General features: G+C 32.3%; 1 protein-coding gene across 15 annotated transcripts in view; it reads right to left on the bottom strand.

Annotated features, from left to right (window-relative positions):
• The window catches only part of Ccdc171 (coiled-coil domain containing 171), a 454917-nt gene that overhangs the window by 331923 nt on the left and 102010 nt on the right, over positions 1-20984 (bottom strand). For 13 of the 15 annotated variants that reach the window (XR_010048327.1, XR_010048331.1, XR_010048328.1 and 10 more), the window contains 3 exons: positions 17604-17794; positions 15388-15519; positions 6400-6546 (listed from right to left, as the gene is read on the bottom strand). Coding sequence is in view for 12 of the 15 variants with exons in the window: in XM_063251434.1 (XP_063107504.1) it covers positions 6400-6546; positions 15388-15519; positions 17604-17794 (470 nt within the window). In the remaining 3 variants the exon portion in view is untranslated. Of the gene's footprint in view, positions 1-610; positions 941-6399; positions 6547-15387; positions 15520-17603; positions 17795-20984 lie in introns of those variants that run through there. The other 2 variants (XM_063251491.1, XM_063251455.1) reach the window with 2 other exon arrangements.

Below are 20984 nucleotides of genomic sequence, written 5' to 3'. Positions count from 1 at the left end.
GTATATATACATATATATATATATGATTCCACTTAGGAGTTAAAAAGATCTGTTCTTTTCGGTCTTAACTGAAACCAAATAGCCAAAAAAAACTAAGATCACATCTTTATTTTAAACATCTTTCTGCTGTGAATGAAATGTTTAAAAAGAAAAATTATAAGCAGTTTATTATAATTAAAACTTTCAATGAATCAATAAAGGATAGTAAAAAAAAAACTTTAAATACTTAAACTACTTCCAAGAGTAGACTTTGTTGATAGAATAATTAAAGCTTTCCTAATAAATTGTTTTTCAAGCTGGCAAATTAATTCTTATATCCACCAGAGGGTGCTAGAGAAGCATCAACATGCTATTCACACACACACAAAAAAAATTAGTACGCCATTCCAAAGATGCCTCACTAGCATTTAATCCTAATACAATCAACAAAGCAAAGGCATAAAGCAGAACAGAATTCTGATTAAAATCCAACACAAACTCATATACTTAACTAATCAAGTTAATTATATACAGTTTTGCCTCTAATACAATTATTATACTGTACTAAATCTCTTCCCTAATACTAGGAACAAGTCTTCTTCACCACAGAACTTGGCCTTTATTAGCAGTTTGCCATGTCCCATCCTACCAAACACGTACACTCTTTATAGAGATTTTTATTTTAGTAAGAATTTTGAGTTTCCTTCTCTCCGTCGCTCCCGTTTCTCTCTCCACAGTATAAATTGTATATATTATATATATTATCTGATTTGTATCTCATTAAATAAGCCCTTTAAATAAACTATTACACTTAAAAAAATAAGCTTTTGGCCCAGCATGGCGGCACTCACCTGTAATTCTAGCACTTGGGAGACAGGCAGGAGGATCACTGAAAGTTTGAAGCCAGCTTGGGCTACAAAGTGAATTGAAGGCCAGCTTAAACTGCACAGTGAAACCTTGTCTAAAGAAGACAAGAACGAATGAAAGAAAGAAAGAAAGAAAGAAAGAAAGAAAGAAAGGAAGACAGACAGACAGACAGACAGAAAGAAAGAAAGCTTTCCATCACTGAGGAATGCAACGTAAAGAAGGCTCTCTCCTACCCAACCCACACATTCTACTTTATCACAAACGAGGCATGAGGTGTCCGCTTTAATTCAGCATCAGAACTAACCAAACACAGCAGATGTTCTGCACACCACAATTGCTTCTACAGCTTCCATGGGCCTACTCCAAAAGTTCAGAAAAAATGTGTATAATGCATATGCTGGAAGACTGAGCAACAAAACACATACCCAAAGTTCTTACTATATTCTTTCCTCCACAAATACAATATATTCAACTCAAGGGGAGACACATAAACAAAGGAATTAGTCAAGCAAAAAACATTTGTCAACAAAAATCTAGCCTACTAAGATAGATTCAAGATAAATAGAGAAAACATCATACAAATACATACTAGTAGCAATTTTTCAGTAGTGTGATATATAGCACACATTCCTATATAGTTACAAAGTTTACCCCAGAATGTCCAATAATTTGTGTAAATACAAAGTGATTGTTTATTTTTTCAGAATTTTTCACTAGATAATTTCTATTATTGGACACTTTTACAAATAACCAATATGGGGCTAGGGAGTTAGCTCAGTGGCATAAGCGCCTGCTTTGTAAGTGCATAGTTGTGAGTTTGATCCCCGGTATAAAATAAATAAATAAATAACCAAAATGATAGTGATCCATCTTCAAAATGATAATTCTAAAGGATTGGATTGTCATAGACATTAGTTTTACAAGGGCTATTTTAATGATAAGCATATTTTATTTGGTTGTATTTTAGTGACTCTAAATAATTATTGTATGTGTTGACAGTTATCTACAATACTGACTGCTCACCTGAGTGAAGGGGAAGATAGTTGCTATATTTTGAACCTTATAAGACAAGTACTCAAATTATTTTTATTACCAAAAGATACCAAAAAGAGTCAGTTTCCAGGTTATAGCTAAGAACAATCTATAAAACCTTTACTGATTATCATCCTTCTTTTAATAAAATATCTTAAATGTCATAATATTACTCTGACCTTTAATGAGGGATTTTTTTTAATGTTACCAGGAATTGAACTTACAACCTTGGGCTTGCCAGGCAGGGTATGTGCTGCTGAGCTATATCCCTGGCCTGAGTGCTCTTTTTTAAGCAAGCATTTATTCTACTAACAGTCCCTTCTACATGAGAGAACTTAATTACCTTGTCATTGAAACAAATTCTATGAATGAATGTTAACATTCTACAGTTTTCAAACAAGTCTTTTCATTCAGCTTTTACAGTAACATGGTATGTTTTACAAAAAAAACTATAGTATGTAGTATATAATATTTCAAATCATAATGAAGCACTCTTGTTTGAAAGGTATGTATTTAAGTAGTACTCTTATTTTCTATGTAGCCAGCACAACATATAAGAACAACTCTACTCGGAGGAAAACCTGAAACTGCTTTGTGAGCAGAGCATCGGAACTGCTGTGTAGAAGTGAATAGCTGGCCTCCTCTTCAGGAAGTCCAATCTACTGAACTGTAATGTATTAAAAGTTAATCCTGCTAAGCAAATGCCACTGTATAGAAATGCTTAAAAGATTGTTAAAAACAAATGAATAATTTGTACTTTTTGCATGATAATCTCATTGTTACACATTATACTTCAAAGATGAACCAAAAAGGAGAATGCCACATTTAAAGAGTACCCATGATATCCTAGATACCATACCAGGTCCTTGGCTGAAAGGTCAAAGTGGTTGCTGACCCCTCTATGAGCATTTCCACTCCAAGAAAAATGACCTGTGTTACAGATGAAAACTGATTTGTCTCTAAGAGGCATTCCTTATATTTCTCTTCTGGGGCAATTCATTTGGAATCGTTTTATTAATGGTCAAATCATACTTGTTTCCAAAATCTTTCAGATTATTTTACATAAACAAGCTCACTTAAACCAGGCGTTACTGTGGATAGCAGTGTCAAAAAACAACTGAACAACAATATTCAGGGATCTCTGTGTTAGTCATTTTGACCATGTGCACTTTTGAGGGTAGGAAAAAAAATCTAAAGTCACAACAGCAACAAGCAAAATCTTACAAGTTTCACAAAATACATATCAAAACAATGGAATGATAAAAATAAATTGGAGAGCCCATCAATTTTCTTATTCGGCAAAAAATGAATAATGAACTACAGCACTGAAATTATACTTTAATGGAAAAAATAATATTAATTTTAGGCATGATACAAAAATAGGAAGTATTAGGAATAGAATTTATGGGTCACAAATTCTGATTACCATACTGACAAACTAATTTACCTTCTTTTTGAAACTGCCTTTACCTTTTCTGGCAACAAAAAAAAAATCATGATTTAACAAAATTTTTAACACATTATGAATATAAAATGTACTTAAATATGTGATAATTGTAAGTGTGACCATATATTCCCAGTGATCTCATCATTTACCTACTTTATAATTCATCCCACAAACACATGATGGCTTTAAAAAGATGAATTATACAAGGCTACCTTTGTAGACAATTATAAAATATGAAATATATTTTTCTTTCCTTTTTCACTACATTTAGATATAAAAGCTATTTCTATCCTTCTTTATGTTACTACAATATAGCATTTGACTGACAGAAGCAATTCAGAATTCATTTGCAAAGACTCTTCTCTCTCTACTGTAATCTTTGAGACTCTTCTATTCTCTCAGAATTAGGTTTGCATCTTCTCTTTTCTCTGTTCTTATTGAGTTAAGCTTATTTCCCATGATAATAAACTCCCTTAGTTGTAAAGAGGCTTATAAACGCCATAGATATTTCTTTTTCCAGTTGACTTTTCCCTTGATCCTGTGGTTTCCAGCACCACACTTACAAAATTGGACTGGGAGTTTGTTTGTTTTGTTTTTTTTTTTTAATCTAAGAAACCATTGATCCATGTTACAATGATTAAGCCACACAATAGTACACAGTTTATCAGATTAAAAAAAAATATATATATATATATATATATCTTTGACTCAAGCACATAAAGAAATCACCCTTCATGAAACGTTAACTGTTAAACAGCTTCAGGAAAAGCTAGAATATTTGCATTAGGCTAAACATGTAATATTGGTTGCTTTCAATCTAATACTATTGACAGAAAAAATGTGTTTATTTAAATTAAAATTAACAATTTTCCTCTTATGATCTCAGTATCTCTGAAAATACATCTTAGATAATTATCTATGTAACTAGAATTACTGGTAGTTAATGGCTCCAAAATTGAATGAAAATAGCATAAAATGTCCTTTAGAAATTTGTGTTCATTATGTCACCATGTGGACAAATAGGTAATGCAAAGTATATTCACTTAAAGAAAAATTTTACAGGTATCTAAAGATGAAGAATCACAGATAAGTCAAAAGACTACACCTGCCTACATCTTAGAATAATAGGAGATATTATCTAGGCTACCTTCCAAGTTTCACACTGCCCAAAAGCAAAGACCTCCTACTACAAAAAAATTTACCAATTAGCTAAGAAGAACCATAAAGTAAAAATAAAGCTAGTCTAAATATTTGTAACATAAACCAATAAAAAAAAACCACAAGTATTTTAGAGGAAAAAATCAAAACTGCTTTATTCATAACATATCTTAAAAGTTTTTCAAATTAGACAGAACTGGCTTACCAAAAATTCTACCGATAAAAATTAAATTACAACTAACTAGTACTTCTTGACCACTATAAGGCCATTAAAATGTTTTTAGTGATGTTCATAGGATTTTATAGCATCCTAAAATGACATCTAAATTTTTTATTCTAATATTCAAAATAGTAAGTCTATACCAATTCTTTAAATGCTCATTTATAAACAATGTAACATTTTTTATTTTTCACATAATATAAATGGTGATATAAAATATTATCATATATTCTTAAATTTATTGGCCTGAAAACATGCTAAACACTGCAAAAAATGTGCTTAAAAAAGTTTTCTGTTTTGTTTTTTCAAGACGGGGTTTCACTATGTAGTTTAGGCTGACCTTAAACTCACTTCGTTACTTAGGCTAGCCTCAGATTCATGGAAATCCAGCCTCAGTCTCCTGAGTGCTGACATTATAAGTATGCACCACCATGCCTGGCAGTTAAAATACTACTTGGGGGGCTGGGGATTTAGCTCAGCGGCATAAGCGCCTGCCTTGCAAGCAGGCAGTCGTGAGTTCGATCCCTGGTACCGATAAAAAGACAAAGACAAAAAAAAAAAAAAAATACTACTTGGACTATAATTTCATTTTAATTCATTTTCTAATCTTATTTTTAAAAATAGGCTATGTATGGTGAGAAGGTAATTTTATCTTTGCCCAGATCATACTTAGCATTACTACTGAGACCTACACCCAGTTTTTACCATTATTAACATGTTATATTAGTATGGTTCAAATAATCCATTCTAAAAAGGAAAAAGAGATCTGAATAGGTATTTCTCCAAAGAGGGTAATACAAATGGCCAATAAGCACATGAAATGGTATTTAACATCATTAGTCATTACTGAAATGAAATTCAAAGCAATGGGATACTGCTGTGGTTTAGATCTAAAACGTACGGCCACCCAAAAGCCTCTTGTGTTTGGAAGATGACTGGATTATGCAGGCATTAGCACTGGGCAGCTAATGGGTGGTATCTGATCAGAAGAGGCAGGTCCCTGGGAAACGACCCAGAAGGGTGTCTCTCCTCTCCTGGCTCTTCTACTGACTCTCTGCTTTCTGGCTGTCATGACATGAGTATCTTTCCTCTACCACCTAGGCCTTCCTATCTTCAAGAACTGAAGATAGGACCATGCAAGGACTGAAACTTCTAAAACATAAGCCAAGATACAGCTCTTCTTTTAAATTTCAGGTACTGGGTATTTTCTCCCAGCATCAAGGAAAGTAACTAAAACAGATACTATTTCAAACCCAAGAGGGTAGCTATAATAAAAAAAAAAACTGGACATTAACAAATAATGGCGGAGATGTGAAGTCTCATCTTAAAATATCTGTAAAATGAGCTAGTCTAAATGATTCAAATGACAAGATTTTTACTTTTGCCACTTCGGATCAGAATATACTCAGTCTTTTCCTGTGCTGCTTCCTCAACCTTATGAACAGTTACTCTCATAGTTCCCAAATACTCCATGAGAACTATTCGCTTAAAATGACACGTTTAAACTCAGGGGCAAGGGAAACATTCTTTATTCAGATGCAAAAATTTCCAAACAAGCCATAAATACATAAGATAAAATGTAAAACGTAAGAGTTTCCCAAAATTAGTTCTATGCTTATTATAATATAAAATTTTCTCAAATTTTAAATTTAAAAAATTAACAATATACACGATATAAAAGAATGATAAAACATACCTCAAATTCTTTTCTAAGACGCTCTTCTCGCTGAGTACTAAATTCAAGTTCACTTGTTTGTCTTTGTAAAAGGTCAGAGCACTCCATATGTTCTCTCTCTAATTGTTCTACTTTCTTGTGCATACTTTGTACAGCACTGTCTTGCTCCTGGAACAGAATTAATTTTTGTATCAGTAAAGTATATAAGCCATCAATGACTAGAAATTACAAGAAAAGACAGTAAATCTATGCTGCAACCATAATATTTTAATTTATACAGGCAAGAGAGGCCTAAGTTTTTTTCCACAATGTTTCAAAATGTACATGATTTAAAAATCACTATTGGAATTGTACAATTTAAAAAATCTGACTGAGACCTATTATTACAACTGAAAATGTAACAGCAGACAAAAACCCTATACTAGTTCAATTGGCCTTTGAGAGTACTTACATAATTCTGCAGTTCAACTGCCACTCATAATGTTTACCTTCTGATTAAACTGTAAACTATTTAGTAATCAAGTATATATGATCCCTTTCTGTAACAGGAAATGACAGGCTTGAAGGCTTAAATTTAAGAGCATTTTTATAAGCATATAGTTTATGTGATAGCTTTTAAAAGCTGAGTCCACTAGATGATTGTTTCTTCTTCAATTTTCATAAAGTATTCACATCTTTGAACACTATTGAAAAAAATATCCAAAGTTAATCTTCTACTCAAATCTCTGCCCTCTTTTCCAGCTAACTCAGAAATCAGAGTTAAAATTCAGAGTTAACATGCGTCCAAGATATTTTCCACATTAGTCTATATTCATCACTCTCACTTTAACCTTCCACCAGAGCCCTCTTTCCCATTCTTCCCTCAGCAGTGTACTCCTATTCATAGATACACACACATACATATCTATGTAAATTCCCAAGAATTCCTAGCCATTCAAAAGATATCATCAAAATCTGGGCATGTAATTGTCAAGTAAAACTCTTTTTCAAATATTGCAGTACAGACATAAACCCTTTTAAACACGTTAACCACTAAACAAGAAACCATTATTCTACATGCAGGTGTCTCTTTTGAGCAGTCAATAGCACACTATTTCTTCAAAAATCACTGTTAAATTGTATGCTTTCTCCATTTAAAATACACAATCTTCAACTCTTTAATTTGCCACTAACATACTATGTATCCTTTAATACATGTAAACAATTCACAAACTTAATCACAAAGTAAACCAAATAATTTGAAATAAAAATAGAGCAAAAGTCAATAACTAAAACAGATTTACATTCTTTTGGATGGCAAATTACTTCATACAATATTTAATAATGAAAGTAAAGAAAATTATGTAGGACGCATTGGGGGTGTAGTTCATTGGTATAGTGCTTATCCTGCATGTTGCAAGGCCCTGAGTTCCATCCCTTGCACCACACAAAAAAAAGTTAAAAAAAAAAAGACAAGTGTTCAAAAAAATTTGCTTCCCTTACTGCGCAAAAGGTGTTTAGTTGGGCATAATACCATCCATCTATTTCTGCTTTTGTTTCTTTTGTTTCTGGATTTATTTGTCTTACAGGATTTATTTGTAAGAAAATATAAGCAATGGTCCATCAAGAAAGATGTGAGTACAAGGAAGTTGGGGGATGAAGAAAGAAAATGTGACTTATAATTCCCTTTTTACTGATAAATAGTAAAGATAATCCTTCTAAACCCTCTTGTATAATAAACCAAGAATGTGCCCATTATTCCACATGAATTGAATTTAATCTTTTTTTCTAAAACCTGGAAAACCAAAACCCTGCCAGTTAGACCTTATTATATTTAGTCTAATGAAGTTTTGATATCAGATACCTTTATGACACCAGATAGAATTAAATGTTACCTATAAACTGCTTGTAAATAAAAATATTTCAAGATGCAGATGAAACTAATCTAAAATTATATTTTTCAGGCAGAGGTTAAAAAGTCACTTATAATTATTAATTTATGGTACAGATATACACACAAACATACATGTTTCTATAGAAAAAAAGATACTTCCCTCAAATAATAGAGCTCTTTAGGAATTTTATGCCAAGAAGCCACATCATACTGACTATATTTAGATAAACTTTGAATTTCTAATGTTAAACTTACTACTTTATTGTATGTTTTTATATTTTATCTTTTTTAAATTTTGGTACTTTGTGTTGATAAATATTCGTGTAATATTTTTGCATGTATATTCATGAGTAAGATTAACTATAATTATCTTTCCTTATGTCCTTATCAGTTTGGAATTAAGGTTATGTTGTAAGATTTTTTCATTCCCTAGAGGAGATTTGCTCCTTAAGTCTTTTTGTTCATTGCTAAAGTAATATGGGCCTGAAGTTTTTGACAATGACTCAATCTGTTTAATGGTTATAGGACTATACAGGTTTCCTACTTTTTACTTCCTAAATCAGATAGAGAAATGGGGGTGATTATACATATGTATGTATCTACCTCAAATACCAGGTCACATAATCCTATTGTAATGATCATGATAGAAAGGCCCCTTAGTCTCTTACTCTGTGCCTGAAAAAATCCCCCAACCTAAAAGATGAAGTCTGAAATTAAATAGGGGACAGAGGGCTGGGAAAAAGAGATGTGAAGAAGAAATAACTTCAAAATAGTCAAAGAACATAAGCATCTCTAGAATATCAGGTGAAAAAGGCACTAAAAGTTCTTCCTCCAAAAGCAAGTCATGTTGGCATACATTTGTAATCCCAGCATTCTGGAAGGATAAGGCAGAAGGATCACAAGTTTAGCCCAACTAGGGCAACTTAGTGACTTAGCAAGGCACTGTCTCAAAAACAAACCAAACAAACAAACAAAAAGAGCTGAGAATGTATCTCAGTGCAAAGGCCCTGGTTCAATCTTAACATGATAATGTATAACTTCAACTAAACTCCTTCCCTAAAAGACAATGTTGACTAATCTTCCACATGTGTACCAGATCCATTTCATAGGTGTACCAGAACCAAAATTGTTGCCAGTTTCTACAGTAATATGAGTGCCTTAAATATACATCTTCAAAACAATTTCAAGGAAGTTTCAGTTATTTTGTTTCATTTGAGTCATCATGCATCCTTGATATTAAAATAGTACAATCACAATGTCCTGTTTTTTCTGCCTGTATACAAACTGATAGTTGTACTTAACTGCTACTATAAACCATACATTTTATGCTTTTTAAAAAGTCTACATTGGTGATTTAACAACTGACAATGAAAAATATATACTTATTCTAGGAACTCTGTAGCTCTCAGAGTAGATGTGTTTCCTCAATCAGTCCCTCTTCTGCACCTGATCTGGATCTGCCCATCTCTCATATCTCTTCAAAATTTAGCAGCAGAAACGAAGTCTCCTCATGAAAATGAGGTAATAGATATTAAGGGAAGGTGCTTAAAATTCATTATCTAAATGAATTTTTTTCTTTCAAAATGGCAAATTAATTTCAAAAGTTCAGAAAGAAATTACTGAACGAGAAAGCAAGTGTTCAAAAAAATTTGCTTCCCTTACTGCGCAAAAGGTGTTTAGTTGGGCATCTTATCATCCATCTATTTCTGCTTTTGTTTCTTATACTTCTGGGTTCTTGTTCAAAAGAATCCTTGCTCATTCCAACATCCTGAAATATCTCTCCTACTCTGCTCTTTTAGTAGTTTCACTGTAAGTCTTAAGTCTTTAATAGATTTTGAGTTGATTTTTGTAACTAGTGAGAATTAGAGGTATGGTTTCATTCTTCTGCATGTATATATCCAATTTTCCTAGCACAATTCATAAAAAATATTATCCTTTCATCAATGTATATGTATTCTTAGTGCCTTTGTTTAAAATCATTTGTCCAGAGAAGCATGGGTTTACCATATACTCTCTATAATGTTCCACTGGTCTATGCATCTGTTTTTATGACATAAAAAAGGTGTTTCAATTGCTACAGCTTAGTAATACTTTTTTTTTTGTCTTTTTCCTTTTTATCGGTACCGGAGATTGAACTCACGACTGCCGGCTTGCAAGGCAGGCGCTTATGCTGCTGAGCTAAACCTCCAGCCCCCTAGTAATACATTTTGATGCAATGTCTCCTGATTTGTTGTTCTTATTCAAGATTGCTTTTGCTGTTCAAGGTTTTTTGTGGTTCTAATCAAATTTTAGGACTTTTTTTCTGGTTCTACAAGAACATCATTGATATTTTGATGAGGATTGCATTGAATCTGTAGATTGTTTTATCTCTCAATAATTATGTACACTAAGTATACAACTGCAAAAACAAAAACATTTGATCAGGAGAACAATAATAATGTAACTTGGAAAGAAATTGAAATAAAGTAATAGTTTAAATAATTATGGTATATACACATGATAAAATACTACACAGTAGCTAAATTGAATGAAACAGAACTATTTTATTACCTTGGATAAATCTCAAAATACAAATAAAAAAGACAAATTAGACAATGCATAACATTCTATGTATACTCCTAAAAGTTATAAAGTGCTAAAAAGTGACACATGTCTACACATACAGATAAAAATTAAAACACCTTCAGAATAGAAGTTACGTTTTGGGAACGAAATGGTAGTGAGATGGAGAAGTGATTCAGTATAATAGTATTCAATAATATAACAATGTATTAGGTGTTCTTAATTCTGAAGCAAATATGACAAACACTAATGTAATCTATGTGGCTGGTATTGGGTATGTTAACAGTACTAGTACTGATCATATTAACCCTTGAGGTTTTTTCATATTTTTCAAGTACCTAATTTTATGGTTTTATAAATATTTAAGTTGGAGATGTAACAGATTAATCCACCTCTCCTCAAATAAGTTTAACTTTAAAATTTGTGTCATAGCATTTATGTTCTAATCAAATCAAAAACTAACAGAGGAATCCTTGTAGTGGTGAAGTAAGGGAGTGATGGTGATTAAATCATACCAAGAGCATTTGAAATTGAGGAATATTCTTCTTTTAGCCACTAGAGGGAGCCATTAAATTTAAAATATTTTACAAATGAGACTTGTTTTTGAACTGACTTTTAACATCACAGGAAACCGCACTGTGCTGTTAGGAAAAAAAAAAAAAAAAACCTTTCCTTTCCATATCTTCCAGAAACACAGACCAAAAAGTATAATTCTTTCTATACATACATATAAACATTTCTCAGAATTGAAAATATAGCTCCATAATGTCAGAGCAAAAGTACTTCAGTTTTCTTGCTTATAACACATATCAATATAGGTAGCTATAACATTAATCTAAGATTGCTTCATGATAGAACCAGAATAAGTTCCTCCTAATTTTCCAAAACCACATCAATTCTATATACTACATAATTTGTTAATTAGTACTACCTTTGTATTGCATCCATCGTAATTATAGAACCATATGCTTGCAGACCCAGCATTATACTTCTAGCCATTAATACATACAACAAAATCACTTGTACAATTGTTCAAAGCTATGAACAAGGATTCTGATAAATCTCTTCCTTTAGGTCAGGCAGGTTGCTGGGGATTGAACCAATGGCCATCCACGTGCTAGGCAAGTGCTCCACCACTGAGCTATGTCCCCACCCCAGCGAACCATTTTTAATCACAGCAAAAAGTGTTGGAAGAAACAAAATGTCTATTAGCAAGAAATTACTGAAATATAATAGGAATACCCACATGACAAAAATTGAAAGAATAAGGCAAAGGTTGATGCATAAGTTCAGGAATGTAATTTCACTAACTCATTAATATATATTCATATATCCTGAGATCAAGAGTACAATTAGAGGGGAAAGGAAGATGATCTTTACTTTCTACTTTTAAATTTCCCTAAATTATGGACATTTTTACAATGAACAAAACTTTTATAAATTTATTATAATTTCATAAATTATTAAAATTTTTTCCAGTTTGGAAAAAACAGGCAGTACCAATGCCATGGTCATTTTCTATGCCATCTGCTTATCAGACACCAATATGCAGTTTTTTTAAAAAAAAAAAACTACAAACAAATGCTCCTTGCTGTCCTCGATCACTTAAGACAAACTTCTTTTTTATGTAACTCCCTCCAAGTTGTCCCTAGATCACTGGATCAGTCTTGGACATAAGCACCCCAATCCATAAAAGCTGTCTTATCACAGAATCTACAGTGCCTCTGCCTGGCATGAAGACTTCTTTTGTTGCACCCCCTCCTCCTTTTTCTGTTTCAAAGTAGTGTTTTCAATCTAACCATTACAAACTCCCACTTAATTACTAGGTACAACAAATTTAGTCAATAAATGAGAAAATGATAACCTGATTCCCTGAAATAATATTCATCTTGTGAATGTTTTCAGCATTACTGATAAAAATATACATTGAGGTTAACTGAACAAGAAGGGGCATTATTCTTTAAAAATAAAGCTTTACCACTGCCTGTCACACTTCCTACAATGGAAAATCTCATGACAAATTAAGAATATTCAAAATTTAAAAAAATATTCAAAGTTCATATTGCAACTATACAAGGGAAACAAAAACAAATTTTAATTTTTAAATATAAAAATAAACAAGTAAATTTAAGCAAATATATTTTCAAGATCAACAAATATACTGTTCTAAACTTGCAATGCCTTTGTTTTATTTTAAAATTTTAAATAATGCTGAAGATAAGCAGAATTTCTGTATACTGTCAACAGAAGGCATAAGTTTTGTTTAAAAAGAATGAGAAACACATCCTAAATGGTAACTTTTAAGGTAACTTCAATAAGATTTGGCATTAATATTTGGACATACATGCTTCTATTGGACATACATGCACTCCATTTCCTGGGAAAGAAACGGAATGTTGCATAAAATTAAATTTTCTTTCTAGAGTTAGAATTCTAAAGATGAGAGAAATATTATACTACTTTTATCTGCTAAAGATAGGGTTTCATTAAGAAGGGTTGGTGTTTTTGTTTTGTTTTGTTAGGGGGGTTTTTAAGCTTATTTTTAATAAGGAACTCCCTTGGAGAGCTACACAAACAATACTATATGATACCAACACCTACTTACGGTATGAAAAACTAAACTCTTCTACAGCCAATCGAGAAGAAATTTTAATCTATCCCTCAAGCTGTTTTACAAAAGGCTTTTTAATGTACTCAGGTGATAGTTTCTAAAGGAAATGTAGTTTTATAATGTTAATATACAAGACAAGAAATTAAGACACGATGTGCTATTTCAGTTGCCAAAGACAAACACACTAATAATATACCATCAAAAGCACCAAAGTGAGATATCGTTGGTAGTAACCAGGGAGTATTAGTTCATTATTCTTTTCTCCCATATCATCATTAAAACGTTGACAATATAAAGTTTGGTATAACCACACATGTTTCATAGGGATTTTCCTAGGCTCTACCATGAAACTGGACCAAAATCATATCATCTTCACATTTATATAAAAGTCTCTAAATTCTGTTTTTAAGTCTAGGACTCTGGCTGGTAAAATATAGGTTTCAGAATGTTTACAAATGAAAGTGTTATCTTCCCTGACTGAAGTTAGTTTGCTCCTAATAGCCTTTAAGACAGTTACTAATAACAGCTCAAATACTGCCTGCTCCATAAAGATTCTTCAGTCTACCAGGTATATAACCAGTTTCTCTTCTAGGATTCCACAGCATTTTGTTCAAAACTGTGTTGCAATACTGTGTATTTTCTCACTTTACATGTCTCTTTATGTTGAAAGATCTTCCAGGACAGAAAAGATACCTTAACCATTTTTATATCTATAGTACCCTAACTTAGCACATACAGAAAGAAAGGAAGATATGAACTAACCTCACAAATCACAGACACTTACAATACTAATGAGTGGCTGGGAATGGGGTACATGAATTCCTGGGTTCATTTCCAGTACACTAAAAGAAACCTTTCTTAATTAAAAATAAAAAGAAGTTGCATTGTCCTTCCAAATACTACAGTTGACTAGGAAGAAAAGCAGTTCATGAAGACCGAAAGTCTGCAAAGTTGTTCTTTTGTTGGTGTTCTCAATTCTTAGATATGCAACAAATATAGTATTTCCACTCTTAAATAAATAAATTTCTTCTATTCTCTGCATAATTTTGGCAATGTCTATCTTGCAAAGTTGTTCCTAACACAAAGTTACATAACATTTATCTTAGGATATTTTTCATTCTTGTGAAAAAGTATGTCTTTGATATCTATATCAAGGCTATTTCAACTTGTCATTTTGTACAGGAAAAAAGACACATTATTTTAACACAAAATAAAGGAAGAACCAAAAGAAATTTATTTGGAAATCTAGTTTTTCCTTAAAGTACATTACATGTTCACAAATTTTCTCTGAAGTACACAATTACTACTATTAACATTTTGAGCTTCTCTGATCTCTCCTTCCAACATATATAATGTTCTGAAAAACACTCAAAGTACACAGTGGAGTGAAAATCTGCAGACCAGTAGTCCTTTCCCACATTAATCACTCAGTCTATAATCTGAGGAAGTCAGTACTGCTAAACTCCATCTGATCACCTATAAAGGGGTTAGATACAATCAGTAATTTTCAAAAGAACTATTTGAAGCCTTGGGGATTCAGTATGCTTAGGGGAAAGAGGGATAGAAGATAATTAAGAATGTGCACTTCTTAAAAAGAGCTCAAAAATCAGTATAGTACATGGTTTGTAAGGACATTTAATATCTCCAAATCCTATTCTATTTCTTTATCCTATTAAAGTATGCTCTTAGTATCACATCATAAATTGAAAAAAATAAATTCATTTATATTGCTCAAAAAAATGCCATAATTTCTGCAATGGAAGTCACCTACCTCTAGCAATAATGGTATCTATTTATAACAGCTGTCCTACTGTCCTATAATTACAATAAAACATGGCCTTCCAGAAGTCAAGCATGGGATTATTTTTCCCTAAAGTGAAGTATCCTACTATAATTTATAATAGCATAAAATTTTAACATCATAAAAATTATAGACATATTTAAGGAACTGATTTTTAAATACCTGTACTATCAGTTGCAACTCTCTTCTTTCTATGTCCCATTGTTCTGCTTGTAATCTAAACTCTTCCAGTGCTGTGTCCCTGACATGCAATTCCATCTTACTCTTCTCCAGTTGATGGTTTTCCAACATTTCCTTTTATACAAATAAAATTATTTTACTACTGCATCAATAAAAGGTTATCTTTCATCCTTTCATTCCCATTTAAGTGAATAAAGGAGCCTTACCTAACTACAGACAGTTAAAAACTACTACAATTCATGTTAAAATCACAAACCGTCATTTTAACTATCAGAACACAGGAAACAAGGGCTACCATTTAAGCAGTTAAATATGTATTTATCCATACATTCACATTTTACCCAATTTTTCTAAAATATTCTAAAATAATTTAGAAAAATAAATTTTTCTAAAATAACTTCAGAGGCTAATATAATACAAACAAAAGAGATTTCAATTAACACAGAAATCTGTAAGTATGGACAAACTGTTTGGATAATCTTTAATAATTTATATACAAATCTGATAGAGAATAATGTATTTCCAAAATTATTCCAAAATAATTTTGTGTCATAAAGCAAAGTAAGAAAATTTCTATCTCCTAAAAATTTGAAAATAAGAATTTTATGTTTATACCACAACTAATTTCTAGTTCCACAAATAATTTTAAGTTTTTCCTTTTACATTTTTCTAAGTATACAATATTTATAAAACCTAATTTCGTTCAAATCCTTTAAACTATAAAATGCAGGTTTCCTGAGAAGACCAATTTCCTAAAAAGCCTATGGAGTTTTTAAGCACCTCCATTAACATGAAGAGAAAATTCTGTAGTTTGTAGGAGAAAGCCTCAGTGTCCATATGGAGCAGTGTGATAAACACTACCCTTATGTTTTTCGCTAACAGAAAACCATCACAAGAGCTCAGAGGTTTTTTCTCCTGAGAAATAAACAGTAGCTCCTATTCAATCCCCAAAGCCTCCAAAGGTCTCAGTGCAAATCAGTTTAAAGCCAACAGTGTAAAATCTTAGCAGAGTTCTCCTAAGCCACACTAGAAATCATATCAAGATTGCATGTGATAAGGTGCAAACTGACTGACTGAAAAGAATGTGCCATCATTACTCTTTCCCCTCACTGCCAACACATTTTATGTGGCGAAGATTCCAGAGGCCCACCCTAAGATGTGTGGTACCAGCCTCACCTAAACTTCTGCCTTTCAAGAACTAATGGAACCCAGGAGCAGGTCTAGTAATAAAATGATAAACAAAGAAACTATGTAGAATTACTGACAAAATCCAAAGTAGATCTGATAATGTCTAGGAATTCTTGTCCAAACTTTGACATTTAGTAAATCTTCTTGTAAAATTATTTTTTTGGTGAAGATATATTTCCAGAATTCAGAAAATCTATTAATACTAGTGGTAAACACAAAGCTTTTTTATCGTATTTTTTTGTTATTTTTAGCTCTAAAATGGCAAATATAAACAATTCAAAATCTACCTTTTCAGTGTAGGCAACTTGAACCCTAACCAACACTTACATTTTAGAGTACAAGGAACAAAAAGTAGGGAAATAAATAGCTCAGAATAATTCTAATAAAATTAAATAGTTCTCACTTCATAAGTCTACATAGAATATGCCCTCATAGAGTAAAAATCTTACCAAACATACTTTTTATATGTATTGCATATTCAAATCAAAATCTAGAGCCTATTTCTAAAGTTCAAATTTTTCATACAGCTAGACCAAAGGGCTACAGGTTATCTTTTTACAGTATGCTCATATATGTGTTTGTTATCTTCTTTTTAACTTTGATCAAAGATTTCTAATTCTTTTTCACAAAATATAGTACTGTGTACATATTAAAGTCACTAAAGCTAGTTACACAAGAGACTAGTAAAATGCCTACGGAAAAGGAAAGAAAAGGGAAAGAGAGGGGAAAGGAAATCAAGCAATGTCTTCAACAATATATGAAACATTTCAAATAATATCACATGTAAGAAAATTCTTTTATGAAAATATTTTACTGGGCTAATTTTTAAATGGGATTTTTAAAAATGTTACAGTCAGTCATGGTAGCACGTGCCTACAGCCCCAGCTACACAGGAGGCTGAGGTGGGAGGATGACTTGAGATCATGAGTTTGACATCAGACTAGACAACAAAGCAAAGAGCCTGCCTCAAAAACTCAAATAAAACAAAAGCAACAGTTAAAAATGCCTACCTGTAGAGTTTTTTCTAGTCTACTTTTTTCCTTCATAAGTAAATCATATTCTTGATTACGATTTTGAATTACAGTATCTCTTTCCTCCAAGTCATGTTCGAATCTCCTACATTCTTCTTTCCATTTCTGCTGGGAAGCCTGAAATACTCTCTCAATCTCATTTGCTTTTTCTTGAAGCTCTGATTTTTGAGCTATTAAAAACATAACAGAAAAGTAGGTATATTTATAATCATGAGTTACATCATTAGGCATCTAAAAGCTTAAGTATTGGAGCTAATTCCATTCATAGCGTATTAGGACAAAATATTTAACCTTTCCTTCTCAATAAACTCTTACTGTATAATTTCTCACTCTTTTGCCCTCAAACAAAAGTGATTTGGCTTTGAAATAGTGAGTCATATTCTTTAAGATATGCCCAAGTTTAGGTGTACCTCTAGCATCAACTGCAATTCTAAGGCTTTCTCTCCTACTCAAGAAAACAAATCAAATGTTTTTTAAATAGGTCAAGACAGAAACAACAGAAAACTATAAGGCGCACTATTAGAGACACAGAAGGGGGTCAGGAAAAAGAGGAAGCTGGGTAATGGGGATAATGAAAAAAATAACCAAAATATGTTATACATACGTACCAATAACCAAAATGAATCTCATCCTGTATTACTAATATGTACCAATTAAAAATAAAGTCATAGAGTTACTTTTTTAAGACTCAATTACAAGATTTCAAATTTTGATATTTGTCTATTGGTAACAAACTTATGACATAGCCTCCCAGAGTGCTGGGATTACAGGTGTGCACCACCACATCCAGATAGAATACTTACTGAGAAATCCCTAACAAAAGTATCATTAGGTTTTTCTCCTTGGCTTAGTCAGGTGACCCATAGAAAAAGTCCTTCAAATTCTACATGGCGTACAGGAATCTCAGAACTATCTTTTGGGAAAGCTGAACAAAATGGTTCCTCAACACTTGGCATTGAGCATTCTATCCATTTTGCCCAATCGAAAGACTATTTTATCATCTCCAGAACTAAAACCACATGATCTCCACTGGTAAATGGGAAAGATCACAGAGTAGAATGTTCTTGTGAAGGTGATCTCAGGATCTAACTTCAGGTTAAGCAGCTTTCTTCTAATCCTCCTTAAATTACCCCCTACCATTCCTTTCATTCCTAATTCCAAAGATATCTGGTGCTTTCAGCCATGAGTTCTTTAACTAAGCAGTTGTGTGCCAGCTTTCTTCACACCTGGCTTATTCTGATGTCAGAGGCACTCTAAGTCACTTATTCCGCATCCCTTTGTTTTCCAGCTTCAAACTGGTTTTTGACAAGTTTTCTATTCTTTCCATTGTTGTGGGATTATCTTTAATATCCCACTTTAACCACAAAATTTTATTACAAAATTTTTAAAAATACAGAGAGCTGAAAATATTACACATGACTACCATGAATACACAACCTAAACTCTACAACTGCTAATGTTTTGCTACATTTATTCTATCACTTATTCATCTATCCAATCACTTACTCATTTAACCACCCTTTGATCTATCATATTTCTTTGTGCATTTCAAAGAAGAAACAATCATCTGTACATTACACTCTTAAATAAATGAGTATGGATATCACTAACCATAATGCAATGGTTTTACCATTTTGTGGGAGGAGGGTACCAGGAATCAAACTCAGGACCTTGCATTTGCCAGGACTTTTTTAAAAGGTAAAATTTCCATTTAGTAAAATGCACAAGTTTTAGGGTACCATGCAAAAAGGTTTTGCAAACACATGCAGTCATTAAACTTTCTCTATCAAAATATAGAACATTTCTTTCTATGCAAAAAGTTCCTTCATATTTTTCTCAGTCAATCCCCATAGCCAACTGAACCTCTGTTCAGTTTTTCACCAACAACTTGTTTTTTCTTTGCTAAAATGTATATAGAACAATCATATACAATATCCTCACTGTATTCTTTAATTCAGCATAATGTTTTTTGAGACTCATTAATATTATTGCACATATTAGTTGGTTCATTTTTATTTCTAAGTATTTCATTATATAAATGTAACATAAATTACTTTTTCACTTTGTCAATGGACATTGTTAAGTGAGGTTCCAATTTTTACTACTATGAATGAAGCTGCTATGAAATTCTTACAGAAGTCTTTTGTATTTTCTTTTCCATGGGAAAACACTAAACAGTGAAACTTCTGGATCATAGGACCAATTTTTTAATTATCAGGCTTTTTTCCAAAGTAGTTGTACTATTTTATGTTCCTCTTAGAAAGTATAAATTGCTATACATCTTCCTCAATATTTGATACTAACAGTCTTTTCAATGAGAGCCAACTGATAAATACGTAGTGATGGTCATTGTAGTGTTAATTTGTACTTCCCTGATAAGCAAAGGTAAGCACTTATCATATTATTGACAGCCATTCTGCCACTGTCCTCTGTAAATATCTGCTGAAATTGCTTGACCTTGGGTAAATGACTTCCCATTTTCCCTGAACTTCAATTTCCTAATAGTTAATAGAAGTCACTTTCACTTTTTATGTTGACTGCCTTCCCTACTTACATTGCTAAACTCAAGTTGTTGCATAGTTATTAAATACCAAAAGTAACTGTGAGAAACAAAATATGACATCCCAAAGTACTGCACCAAAGTATGCTGTATTTTTGAGCTGAAGAATATGGGAGGCTCTCAAAAGCAATAAGGATTCTCTGGGTCTCTCCTGCTGTCTTTTCTAAAGTCTATTGAAGCAAGTAATAAAACCTAGAAATGTCACTGTCTAACCTACCTTCCCAGAAAGTAAATCAGAAGGCCCTATGTGACAGGAAGAAAGGAAGGCTATGACACAAACAGACCTTGCGGAATTCTCCCAAATTTATTACCATTACATTATACCCTTTCTGTCCAATTATATTTTTCTACAACTATCCTCATCTCCCATCAGATTTAGTATAAAAATACAATTTTTCCTGAGTCTTTGAATCTTCAATTTCTGAAATCTCCCTATATCACATAAAACTTTTTAAAATAAATTTTTTGTTTCCTCTTGTGAACCCATGTTGTGAGTGTCATCCATAAACCTTGCAATGGATGAGAAAAGAGTATTTTTTTTCTCCCCTAAGTAATCAAAAATCTCTCTTACCAATATCAACAACCAAAGGCAACTGGCTAAAACTAAGGATCTTAAGTACTATAACAATTATAATTTACCATTTATTTGGCTCCATGCACATTAACAAAACACTTCCATTTTTCTCATCTCATCCTTAAAAACAACCTACATTCAAGTATCAGTAAAGCAGTGATTGAAACAATATATAAATCTAAGGCAATATGGTGATGCACACCTGTGATCCAGCACTCTGGAAGAC

The sequence above is a fragment of the Cavia porcellus genome, unplaced genomic scaffold (assembly GCF_034190915.1).
Source record: "Cavia porcellus strain 051 isolate PalLab524CR breed Dunkin Hartley unplaced genomic scaffold, mCavPor4.1 scaffold_1, whole genome shotgun sequence".
In the NCBI taxonomy this organism is placed as follows: Eukaryota; Metazoa; Chordata; class Mammalia; order Rodentia; family Caviidae; genus Cavia; species Cavia porcellus.
This window is presented reverse-complemented; position numbering and strand designations above follow the sequence as displayed.